Source organism: Heliconius melpomene, chromosome 13 (genome assembly GCF_056956725.1).
Source record: "Heliconius melpomene rosina isolate 202511_hmr_F chromosome 13, ASM5695672v1, whole genome shotgun sequence".
Lineage (NCBI taxonomy): Eukaryota > Metazoa > Arthropoda > Insecta > Lepidoptera > Nymphalidae > Heliconius > Heliconius melpomene.
The window spans coordinates 8,900,981-8,914,402 of NC_140401.1; the positions used below are offsets into that span (position 1 = coordinate 8,900,981).

The following is a 13,422-nucleotide window of genomic DNA, read 5'->3' on the forward strand; positions in this document are numbered from 1 at the left end:
TTTTTATACTAGATGAGAACAGTGGTTTTGTTTGTATTTTGTATAAATTTTAATAGTTTAGTATATATAATAATTTATGATAATTTATCGTGTATATTTTTTTTATACTGTATATAAGTAATATACGTTTTATAACTTTACATATAAGATGATATTAAAAAAATTTAAAAATTATTACAATTATTGTGCAGGGAAATCAGAAAATAATATATATTTTATACGGAGATATAATTTTATCCCTATCGATACGACGTCATTCGATTTAATTTATCTAAATCTTTGACAGTATATAATGCACAAGAACTTAATGGGGTTTAAAAGATCTATAATAATAATTGTTATGAGACGTAAACAGGATTTAACAAAATGTATTCAATACTAATAATTAAATATTATCCTAATGGATTCCGAAAATGGAATCGATAGTGAATATAATGAATTAATCCAATATAGTATTTGTAAATAAATTTTCCGTTTCGTGTGCCACAAAATTGAAAGGATTTTATTTATTAACTAGTAAATCTTATCTGTAATATAGATTATTAAAAATAATTTAAATGATCGTATCTTCAAGGATAAATTAAAAATACATAATTAAATTTGCTCAGTCACTTATTAGACATGTCCACTGACAAAAACCATAGAGCTGCAGAAGAACAACCGCTAAAAAATGATATTCAAAAGAAAGATGAAAATTTTCAAAATAAAACATTCCTAGAAAAATTGCGGTATGTAAAATCGAATATAACTGTAGAGCCGGTGCTGGCTGGTTATATTATACCATCGATGCTGGCAAGCATCGCCATACAAAATCTCAATTTAGATAAAGCATGTAGAGTTAAGCTCAACTACAGTGATGCCATTTGTGATGCTTTTATTAGACGGGAAGGAAACTTAACATACTATGAAGGTGAAGTGCAAAAAGTGATATCTTCCATAGAAGCATGGAAGAGTTTGGTGCATACAGCGTTGCCTACAGTACTCGTTATTTTTATGGGTGCTTGGAGTGACAGAACGGGTAACAGAAAACTGAGCATATTATTACCAATATGTGGAGAATTTCTTGTGTGTGTCAGTAATATTCTAAGCACGTATTTCTTTTATGAAATTCCCATCGAAGTGACTATGTTTTTTGAAGCTTTATTCCCAGCTTTAACTGGGGGGTGGGTCATGATATGCTTGGGAGTTTTTAGTTACACTAGTGACATTACTGATGAAAAATCAAGGACCTTCCGAATCGGCCTCGTCAATTTGTGTATGACAGCTGGAGTGCCGATAGGTACAGCACTTAGTGGAATATTACTTAAGTTATGGGGCTACTATGGAATATTTTTCCTTGCCGGCTCCATTTATTTAGTCACATTTGTTTATGGATATGTAACATTAAAAACAAAAACAAAACCAGGGACAGATAACAATGATAAGGTAAGAAATTGTAAATTATTTTTACTCTTAAAAATAAAAATAATATTTATTTTTATTGTTAATTTTCACGTACTAATTATTCTAAATTCATAATTAAGTCTCATATTAAAACTAGTTCTATCCCTAAAAGAGCCTCATCAAATTAAAAAAAAACTATTTATTTTATACAAATTAGATTTGTTAATTTAACGTCTATATTTCAAATTAAAACAATGGAATTTAAACGCCTAACTATTTATACCCTATTTATTAATAACTTTTTAAATATATATAAAAAAAAAAATCCCATAATGAGTTAAGTCTATCGATGGCTCACTTCAAGTAATACTGTCTTTGACGTCCGGTTTGTGATCCAATCCATAAATTCTTGAGATATTAGTGGAGGATTTTCACTGTTAAGTTTCACCCATATTAATTATTATTTTCTTTTATATTTCAGACTGAACCATTGAGTTGCTTAGATCTAGTAACATTAGTGAAGGAGACTGTGCAAGTAGCTTTTAAAAAAAGAGATTTCAATTTACGAAAGAAAATTATAATCACTCTTACTATTGTAGGAATTGTATATGGTCCAGACCATGGTATAATTTTTTTATATTTCACAATCTTTGCTTATATCCAATATTTATCTTTGTTCATCCTCCCATTCGCTTGTTTGGTACCCGTACCATATAGATTTGATAGTCCTTACCAAGAACACCAAGACGAAAAAAAAAGTATCTTTTTAGTTTGTTTCATATTTTATATCTTTCGGGGCACATAAAGATCATATAGTGTCGTTGCTTTTCATAACTAACATTTTTTATAAATTAAGTAAGTATGAAAGTTCTCCTAAATGTGTGATCATCATCCCTATGACTTGACTTATTGTCCTACACGCCCTAGATGCCCCAGTTTAACCACTTAGGGCAATGTTATTTATTCTTTATTTAGCTTCACGGTGTATCCACAGGAACCTAGTGTTAAGACACTCCGATCCCATTAAGATACCTCCGTTTCCCACTTTTAACCAGAGTCTGGAGGAATCTACACTCACCGTGTATTCTATAGCTAATCTATATATATAAAATCGAAAGGTCACTCACTCATCACGAGATCTCAGAAACTACATGTGCTAGGAATCTGAAATTTTGCATAGGAGTTACTTATAGGACGTAGGTGCTCGCTAAGACGGGAATTTGCAATATTAGACTCCTAAGGATTTTGTATTTGGGGTTGAAAGTTTGTATGAAACTTCGTTACTACAAATGCTAGGAGTCTCAAATTTTGCATGGACGTCACTTATAGGACGTAGGTACTCATGGAGACGGAAATTAATAATAACGTAGTTCATGCAGGCGAAGCCGCGGGCGGGCCGCTAGTGTTTTATAATACCCAAATAATGTAATGGGACATATCCCACTGCATTATCTTGGCGCATTGAAAATTTACATAATTATCTACAAAATTCTAAGAACGTATTATTTAAATGACATACATAATTTTATTAAGTAACAACATGCATTGTTTGTTGCAAATCTTAGACCTAAATTTTATGCTGTTCAAAATTAGACTTAAATGGAAAACTTTAAAATACATTTTTCTTTGCAGCCGAGAGGATTATTTTATACATGTTTTTAAGATATCGACTGAAATGGGACGCTTTGAAATTCAGCATCTACTCTACTTACAATATTATCGCGCATTCGCTAGGTGAGTACGAGTGCGGTAATACCGCATAAAAGTAATATACACTTGGATGATTTAGTAATAGTTCTAAAGCTAGTTGTATTTTACATTGGTTTATATTATTCTTTTCATAGTGTAGAAATTCGAATCTTCAGAAAAGTAAAAGTTTTTATAGCAATACGCTTTGTACAGTAGGCAGAGGGAACCTAGTCCGCTTTCCATCTGAATTCAAGATATTCCGTGTTGAGTGATTCAACACCACGATTTTCCTTGTTACCAGAGCGATGAAATGAAAATATTAAATATTTTATTCCTTCGAGAGGAAATCGAACCCACATCCACCGTGTTTACAGTCACACCCTTACGCCAGCAACCACAATGTCATTCAAAATATATTTATATAAACGTATGAATTTATTTTTCAGGAGCATTATTTTCGATAACGGTATTTAGTAAATATTTGGGATTCCACGACTCAATACTTTGCCTTATATCAGTGGGTAGCAAGTTTATCGGTTCTATCTACCTCACAACAGTTAAAACTGACTTAGGAATGTTTATGGGTAAATAAATGATACTTATTTTACTTATTTTGAACACGCTTCATGGACGGTTTCCAATACAACACCTAATCTTATTACCAGAGAAATAATTACTCCAAATAGGAATTGAACCTTTAATTGTCGCATTTGTAGGGAAACTGTGACCCACCACCTAAGATCAAAATAAATTTTAAACATATAAAATTCTACTATAAAATAAATTATAATTATAAGAACTAAAACCCCGACTTTAAATTTTACGGGGTTTCTTGTCAAGATTGGTTCGAATTGGTTGCAAAATCATAGGTCCCGACTCTTTGCAATATAATTTCACATTAGCGACGTAATTAAATTAATTGTATAATATGTAAATACTCTCTATATTAATAAAATTAAAATACAACAAAAATATATGAAAATCGTAATTTTAAGTACCTTCTGTTTTATATTTTCGTATATTGTATTGGAAGTATCCTTTTCCATAATATAAAAAGTAATGATTTTTTCTTTTTCCAGTACCCATCGTTGAAATTCTAAACGCGACGACATTCACGTCCCTGAGGTCATTGGCATCCAAGTTGGTTCTCTCCGAAGAAATGGGTAGACGCACTTTTATTTTATATTATTGTAGAAAATACTATGAGAAACACTGCCAAATGAAAAATGGTGAAGAATTATCTTAATGGGGAACGGACTGACTTAACACTAGGTTCCCAGGTTCATCTATGTGTGGGATACACCGTGAAGCTAAATAACATACACTTTTCTTTATTTGATTTCTAGTAATTATATTTTGAAATACATATATAATATACATATATTTACTTAAAATACATTTCGCTTTGTTTTTACATTATTTGTAATTCATTTTGTATTTTATCATTTGAGTTTTGAGTGTATGTACACATGTAACTGATGCATTCGAATATGTATTAAAATAATATTAATGAATATTCATATATTTTAACTCCACTTTATTACGATTATCTACCCAATACTCTATTTATTTGATTTTATCAACTTTAAAAATAATTATTTTTCCAGGAAAAATGAACTCCCTCTTCAGTCTGGTAGAGACACTGTCCGCTCTTGTATTCGATCCCACTTACTCCGCAATGTACGCAAAGACCGTATCCACATTTACTGGAGCTGTGTTCGTCTTTACTGCTTGTGTTTTGGTTCCAGCTATTATTATGTTGTTGTAAGTATTTAATGTAACTAATATCATTATTTTATTTTATAAAATTTATTTATAAAAAAAAATAATGATTTCCTCTTTTTTCTTCTAGAATTTGAAATATTGCACAATGAGTGGTGGAACTTAGTGCCACACTTTGATCAATTTTTTATCATTCTCCCGAGTGTGAATTTAATCCATAAACATTTATTTATATTTAGACACTATTCTATAAAAAAGTCCCATGAAATTTATGGATTATTTTTTTCTTGTATCACATAGAATATGTATTTTCCCCAGGTGGATTTTTATACAACATCGTCGCGAAATTAAAGTTAGCAAACAAGATGCTGCTAAGGAGGAGATAGCGTTCGAAACTGTACAGACTTCAGAATAATTCATATTATGCCAGCCAACTCGTGTTAGTTTTGAAGAATATGTTTTAATTTAATGTAAATTACTATTATATTTATACAAAATGAAATAAAAGTATTTTAACTGTTATTTTTTTTATTTTGACCTTTCTTATTTTTAAATAAATCAGCATTACGATGTATCCCGCAATCATCAGAATAGGCAAAGGAAACCTAGTGTCTCAACACTATTTTCCCTATTTTCCGCCATATTCTGCAGACATTAACCGCAAGCAGGCCCGTTGTAAAACTCAACGCCGCGCTTTGCCTTGATACTAGAGCAAAAAAATTAAAATAAAAAATTAAATAAATATTAAATTTCCATTAGTGGGCACCGAGCCTACAACCATTCGCGTTAACAGTCACACACTAACGCCCCTACGCCACTACTTTTTACTTTGTAAATTAATTTTAATTTTATTTTACTTTTACTTTATAAATATGAGAACAGTATAAAATGGTAATAGTTTAAAAAGCCCTCCTAGCAATTAAATCTAATAAGAAACAAACTGCGACATTAAATTCCACCAAATTTAACCTGGAATAAGTTACTTCACGAGCGAGGTCTAGGCCGACCTCCTGCGCTATCGTGTCAAATTGACAAGCTATGACAATTACTATAGTTAATAGAGGATATAATGTGTAGCTTAAATCACAAGCATTAAATAAATAGCCTCTATTTACTTAATAACACAACTCAAAATTGTCTGTTTGTTGATTTTGTCTATGTAATATTCTCTTAGGGAGACGTTTATATATAAAGAAAATATTTTAGGAAAAATATACCCACGTCAACCACACTTACATAAACTTACATAAATTATTAAACAAACAAACAAGTAGGTATTAACATTTATTCAGAAGCGAACCGCCGACCTGTTTCCATGCGCATTGTTTTTCTGATAGCACCAAATACTAAAGAAACAATACGATCATTTTATCATAGTACAAATATAAAGGAACGTTCAAGATGATATCAATTACAATCCCCATCTATTGTTATCAGCAAAATAGTAGCTTTATGTATGTAATAAGTAAATAGTAATTAGTTAAATGTTAAAATAATGATAAATGACATTCACAGGGTGTTCCATTTTCATCACATCACAAAAGCATATGAAATATGACCCATTCACGTTTAATATCACTGAATCATTTGAATCTCGTAAACGTTTGTCATTGTTAGCAATAATATAGTGCAGTTTAGTGTGATTTAGTTACAGCAGAAATTAAATTGTACATATTTGTACACACCATTAAATTATCTGATTATGAGAATATTATAAACTAATGTAGGGTAAAAAATTTAGGGTAAAACAAAGTAGGGTAAACAGAGAGAACCTATTGCTGAGACACTCCGCTCTCCGTTTTTCACCTGAATTAAAGAAAGTGCTTAATTAGTTGCGAATGGACCAAAATAGACTGTACCTAATATACTCAAATTTATTCTAAATAAAGCAATATTTTAAAACACCTTGTTCATCCGAATTATTAACTAAACATGATTTATATAATTATGATGTGGACATAATACCCAAATCCGCTGCAAAGATACAATTCCTTCCTCGTACCTAGTACGTTAAACAGGTAGCAATAATATTATAAGACGATACTATCACTTGTTCGTAATATCAACACAAGTAATTTCATATCACAATTATTTAAGTGCAATGTAAAGAAAGAAAGCACATTCGTAAACATAGAGACACCCAGTTAACTTTTATTGCAAAATTTCTTTGTTTTTCTTATATTCATCTAGAAGGCCGTATACACGGAGATAGATTGACTCGGTAACAGATAACTCATTGTCATTTAGTTTATCTAAGGCACTGAGTACGTTGACAATTATGTCAACCAATGAAGATAGCACAAGTCCAGAAGCACAACCATTGAAAGATGAGAAAATTAATAAAAATTATGAATTTGAAAAGAAAAGTTTCTTAGAAAAATTATGGTACGTAAAACGTAACATAACAGTAGAACCAATTATGGCTGGCCTAATCATATCCTCGATGTTGGCGAGGCTTGTAGTACAGAATCTCAATTTGGATAAGGCCTGTAGAGTGAGACTTAATTATTCTGAAGAAATATGTGACAACTTGATCAAGCAGAAGAAAAGCAATTTGACTCTCTACGAAGGTGAAGTGCAAAAAATCATATCTTCTATTGAAGCTTGGAAAAGCATAATACAAACTGCGATACCTATAGTTCTCGTGATAATTATGGGTGCCTGGAGTGACAGGACAGGGAACAGAAAATATTGCATATTGGTACCTATATGCGGAGAAGTGCTAGTATGCATCAGTAACATCCTCAGTACATTCTTCTTTTATGAAATTCCAATAGAAGTAACCATGTTTCTAGAAGCGTTCTTCCCAGCAATCACTGGTGGATGGGTTATGGTTTATTTAGGTGTTTTCAGCTATGTTAGTGACATAACAGATGAAGAATCAAGGACTTTTCGAATAGGCTTAGTTAATCTGTGTCTAACAAGTGGAATACTTCTGGGGACAGCGTTGAGTGGAATTTTGCTTAAAATTTTAGGTTACTATGGTATTTTTACTCTATCAGGATCAATTTACTTAATAACATTATGTTATGGATACATTTATTTGAAGGCGGTTACGAAACCGGGAGTAGAAAATTCTGATCAGGTACTTTATTCATATTTTTTATAGAAAATCTAATATAGATATATAAAAATTGTGTAAAAGACATTAAAAAACTGACTAAGTGCCAGGAGAGAATTAATTAAACTCTAGTAAAAAGAAATGAACTCTTGGATTTTATGAAAAAAAATCTATATGCATATTCAGTAAATTGATAGCTTATTTGCAATATGTAGACTATGACATACATTTCCTCTTGTGTATTTGCATTGATAACTTATGTTGATATATTATATTCTTCTAGTGCAGTTTTATTTATTTTAGATAAAACTTAATATTTATGAAATAGCTATTGTTATATATGGCAGTCGCCACGGTCGTGGGTTCAGCTCCCACTCAGGAGAATGAACTCTTGTAACAAGACAAAAAAAATTGATGTAACATGGGGAACGGAGTCTGGGGGGATGTAACATGGGGAACGGCTGTTTCTTTTAATTGTTTGTGCCGCTCGTGAACATGCCTCTTTTCCGTTTATGTAAGAATTTGCAGCCCATATGCTAAATTATGGCATTGTCAGACACACACTTAGTAGTATAGTGTCCAGACACTCCGTTACCCATTTTCAACTTTTGCTCAATCCCACGTTAATTTTATGCTGGTCGCTTTTAAAGCGAAGAGTTTTCTGTCATTCGCCTAAAGTATATGCGAATGCAAACATTTTCCATGTATATATTATTATAATAGGAGATCTCGCTACTTGAATTTGTTAGTCAACCCATAAACTATAAAAAACCCCCAACGCTTTGGACTATACTAATAGAAATCACGAAAAAGTGTTTTTACTCAGAGTGATTGGTAGGTCGATGGACAAACTGACACAGGTGACAGAGGATGTCAGTTCTAACTACGAGTATTTTTGTTGACATAGCATGGCTCAAAGTTTAACCGTTTTCCAGATATTGATTGGCCATTCAAAAAATTGATTTAGTACCATTTATGTCTGCAATAAAATTTTGCTTGTTTTACCATCGAATATTGATATTTTTGTATTCTCTGTTGTATGTATGTCCCATTTAATCACATAACGTGTAAATGACGTGTATATTTCTTTATAATTTTTTGTTGTTTTTGTCCTTTCAGAAGGCTATAACCATCTTAGACTTACCAACATTAGTAAAAGAAACAACTCAAGTTGCTTTTAAGCCAAGAGAAGGAGATTTGAGAAAAAAAATAATATTAACACTTTCTGTTGTTGCAATAATATATGGGCCGAATCACGGTGAGTGTAAATAAGAAACTGCATAAATAACTTACAACTTTACTCATGTACATTAAACTTGTATATTTAAGAGAAATACATTATTATAAGTAAGACTAGTCGTGGTGCAGGGGCGCAAAGTGTGCTGCAAAATCGACTGATAGTGGGTTCGATCCCCACTCGAGGAAATGAAATATTTATTTAAATTTATAGGACACTAACTAACACGCACTGCCTTCAGAAATCGGCGGAAAGTAGGGACCGGAGTATCTTAACACGAGGTTTCCTCTGCTTGTTATGATTATTATATGCATCACTCGGCGGAAAAAAAAATGTGATTTTTCTTCTAATTGTATGACTAACAAAATTCCTTATGACTAAGATTTTGTATAAGATATTATTTTTTTGACAGCTGAAAGACTAGTAACTTACCTATTTGTAAGATATCGCCTTCAATGGGACGCTTTGAAGTTTAGTATCTATTCTACATACAGTACTATTTCACACTCTATTGGTAAGTATTCATATTTAAGAATATTTTTCTATGATTCACCGAGAGCTATGATTGAGCACGGCATTAAGTTCAACCACTCAACACACAGAGTTTTGGGCAGAAATTGTAAAACGGAGTATCTTGACACTAGTTCACCCTACATACCCTGCTATATGCCGCCTATAGCGTGAAACTGAAAATAGAAATTGTATATTTAAAATTCATTTAAGATCGTTATGCTAGTTTTCATCATATTTTCCAGGGGCTTTATTCTCCATTAGCGTGTTCAGCAAACACTTGGGCTTCCACGATTCAATGCTCTGCCTCATCTCAATAGCGAGCAAGCTCGTCGGGTCTGTCTTCCTCGCTTACGTTCAAACTGATTTTCAAATGTTTATGGGTAATGTTTATTTAAATTATTTATATTATATAATAAATTCTCCGAGATTGAGAGACAACGCAGACATAAAAACTAGGCATAGACAAAAACAAGGATAGAGTACTAAGAATGTCTTAAATTTTTACGGGAAAAATCTAATTCTTCATTATACCTCTTTAAATCTACATCAGAAATAGGTACAGTAGTGAAAACAAATCGATTACACCTTTTAGCGTGAACAAACGTGTAAGTATAGTTACAAGCTATAAATTATATAAATATTGTATCGTATTTTATTTATAATCTGGACTGGATTTAGAAGCGGAAAAGGTTGTAAAATATGAGGAAGTACTGAACTAACTAATAATTCAAGTATTAGTACTATATTAAAAACATTAAATAAAATTTATTTAAATTTTATACACAAAAACTTATTTCAATATTAAATACACTTTGCATATCTAATCCTACGTTTTTCTTACGACTTTATGAACTTTAATTCTATACATTTTAAGCTAACAATTAACATTCAGGCTTGTACCGTAGCTATGATAGAAAAGTAATGATTTCTTTCTCGTACTTCCAGTGCCCGTCGTTGAAATTCTGAACGCGACAACGTTCACGTCCCTGAGGTCACTGGCATCCAAGTTGGTCCTCTCTGAAGAAATCGGTAGACGCACTTTCGTTTTATTTTCTGTGTTATTTTGTATATTTTACAGATAAAATTCCTTTTTCGTCGTGGTACAGGGGCAAAAATGTGTGACTATAAACACGACTGGTTTGTAGGTTCGATCCACTCGAGAAAATATAAAATTTATTTAAATTTATATTTTCATTTCTTCACTCTGGTTTCAAGACGAAACGAGCAGAATTCGGCGGAAAGTTAGGAACGTTAAGACATTTAACACTAGGTTCCTTCTTCCTACCTTGCTATGTGCGGGATACAGCGTGAAGATGATTTAATCTGATTTAATTTGATTTGAGTACCAATATATAAGAATAATCTCAGAACTTCGAATCTTCAGAAAAAAATTGGAAATTTTAATTAAATTGACTTTTTTAACAACTTACTATGAGTTAAATTATTGAGCTAGGAATTGTACCTTGAACCTACTTAATAATTAAGTAAAATTTCAGGTAAAATGAATTCGTTGTTCAGTCTGGTTGAGACACTTGCTGCCCTCGTATTCGATCCTTCGTACTCCGCTATGTATGCGAAAACGGTATCCCTCTTTGCTGGGACTGTATATTTGTTTAGTGGATTCATGGCAATACCGGCTTTAGGTATATTGATGTAAGTTAATGATTTAAATTTAGATTTGTCTTTTTTTAGCTAAATTACGGTAGACAGAGATAACCCAGTGTAAAGATACTCCGTTCTCCACTTTCGTGTTGCATGACTGTGTGGTTTGACTTTAATCGAAAGTGTTCTCAGCAACGATTTAAAAAAATATGTTTAGCCATTTCAATATAGCTATTTTCTAGTTGTTTGTTGTTTTTTTTCCCAATTGTGGAAAAACACAAAAAAAATGTTAAAAATAATATTGTATTAACATTCACAATATAAAGTACTTACTACAAATAAAAATATTTTTCAAAAGACTTATAAATATAGTTAGAAAGTTTCCGCTCCCAGGTGGCTCTTTACACAGCATCGGTGTGAGACAAAACTTAGAAAACAAGAAGCGATGAAGCAAATAGTTGTGTCTGGCGAGACAATGGAGACTGTACAATGACATAATTTAATATAGACTTACAATACGTGCTGTATGTGGATGTGGAGAATAAAATGTTAAAGAATTTCTCGTTTTTTTTTATTTATAAATATTTCTTTTTTGTATTTCTATATTTATTTAAATTTCGTAATTCATTTCTTCGCCCTGGTGTAAAGGCAAAGCGCGACGTTGAGTTCCGCCACTCAACACGCATTGCCCCAAGAATTCGGCGGAAAATGAGGAAATTAGTGTTTTAGCAGTAAGTTCCATCTGCCTACCCTGCTACGTGTGGGATACTGCGCTTTTGCCTTGGCAGATTTAAATATTAAAAAATAATAATTCACTCCCCCGAGTGAATCCCCCAGGATTGAACACCCAAACATTGCGTTTCAGTCACAGGCTTGTGCCCCTACGCCACGCCAAATGTTAGATTTGATAAATAAGAAAGTGAGTTTCACAGGCGGCTACATAAATAAAATAGCAATATATGTACTGAAAATAGGAATTTTTATAAAATTGTAATTTTAATATTTTAATATTTTAGCATATTTTTTTATAATATTTATAAAATAATAATTTTTAGTATTTTTTTATTACACATAATAGGTTATACGATTACAAAATGAGCGAGCAAATGTATTTCCCATATATTTGCTAGCTAATTTATTGTAAATACGCGTAAGCGTAATAAGCGTATTAGTTGCTAACATCTGTATTTTATTATATTACTTTATAGTACTTAAAACAAAATAAATACCAGTTTTATAACTTGATATTTTTTTATATAAAATATTTTTTGGGCGCTGCGCTCTCGTGAGGTGCACTTGGTGGATGAAATGTTGGAGACCTCAAAAGGGTTGGCAGGGGTAGCTCCAGACAAGCCTTCAAACGTGGGCCCCGGTGGGTTATAAAAATATTTAATAGAAATTACTGACTATACTGTCACCGCCTAGCCTGTCGAAACTACGTTGCGGAAGATTTTTGCTATTAATCGTTCGCTCGTCTGTGCTGATAGTTTTTATGGCACTCAGTTCAAGGCATTTACCTTATATTATTATCATTATCAATTTAATTTTTGTCAAGGGTATTGTATATAGTAAACAATTTCGCCATTGAGATAATATTGCTTGTGAAATAGAAGCAATGACATTCAAGACTCGTACTTCAACCAATTAAAGGCAAATAATCCTTATATTTTGCAAAAAAATACACACATTTGTATCGGTTATCGACTCCATCTAGATAGTTTGTATGCCATTCAATAGAAGAACAATATATATTAAGTGATAGAACTCATTGCTGCGCCAATCTCATAAGACAAAGACCAGACTGGGGAGATGAAGTCCACTGAGAGTTCTCCGTCCCATTGCGTCACGTTGACGATATAATGGTTTATATCATGAAAAAAAACAAACTAAATCCTATATTTAATACTAATATTGTATTTTTTTTAGTCGTTCAACTATTTTTAGAGATCATAGATTAGACTTTATCTAACTTTAGGATGACCACAAAGGACAGGATTGACGAAGGAAATTGGTTAAGTAAGTAATTGCCTTAGAGGATACAGAAAGTTTACGCGATTTTATATTTTATGGTATAGAAAATAATGTGGAAAATAGTGAATCATTAGATACTCATACTACATCATCGTATCCTTGTCTATAAATATAGAGTAAGCCTTGTTACCCTGTAATAAGACATATATTGGTACTAAACATATTGGATTTTTTGTTGTGGATT

General features: G+C 31.9%; 2 protein-coding genes across 2 annotated transcripts; both read left to right on the forward strand.

Annotated features, from left to right (window-relative positions):
* The first annotated feature begins 570 nt into the window (after nt 1-570).
* Nucleotides 571-5,314, forward strand: LOC146532857 (lysosomal proton-coupled steroid conjugate and bile acid symporter SLC46A3-like). Its single transcript, XM_085196358.1, has 7 exons — nt 571-1,425; nt 1,865-2,006; nt 3,016-3,117; nt 3,519-3,656; nt 4,152-4,235; nt 4,680-4,836; nt 5,113-5,314. Exons 1-7 carry the CDS (start codon nt 622-624, stop codon nt 5,207-5,209), a joined length of 1,524 nt encoding a protein of 507 aa, XP_085052484.1. The 5' UTR covers nt 571-621; the 3' UTR covers nt 5,210-5,314.
* Nucleotides 5,315-6,859: 1,545 nt separating this feature from the next.
* On the forward strand, nt 6,860-11,767 carry LOC146532858 (lysosomal proton-coupled steroid conjugate and bile acid symporter SLC46A3-like). The gene is made up of 7 exons (XM_085196520.1): nt 6,860-7,879; nt 8,975-9,113; nt 9,505-9,606; nt 9,848-9,985; nt 10,551-10,634; nt 11,102-11,258; nt 11,601-11,767. The coding sequence occupies exons 1-7, from the start codon at nt 7,073-7,075 to the stop codon at nt 11,698-11,700; spliced, it is 1,527 nt and encodes a 508-aa protein (XP_085052646.1). The 5' UTR covers nt 6,860-7,072; the 3' UTR covers nt 11,701-11,767.
* The last annotated feature ends 1,655 nt before the right edge of the window (nt 11,768-13,422 follow it).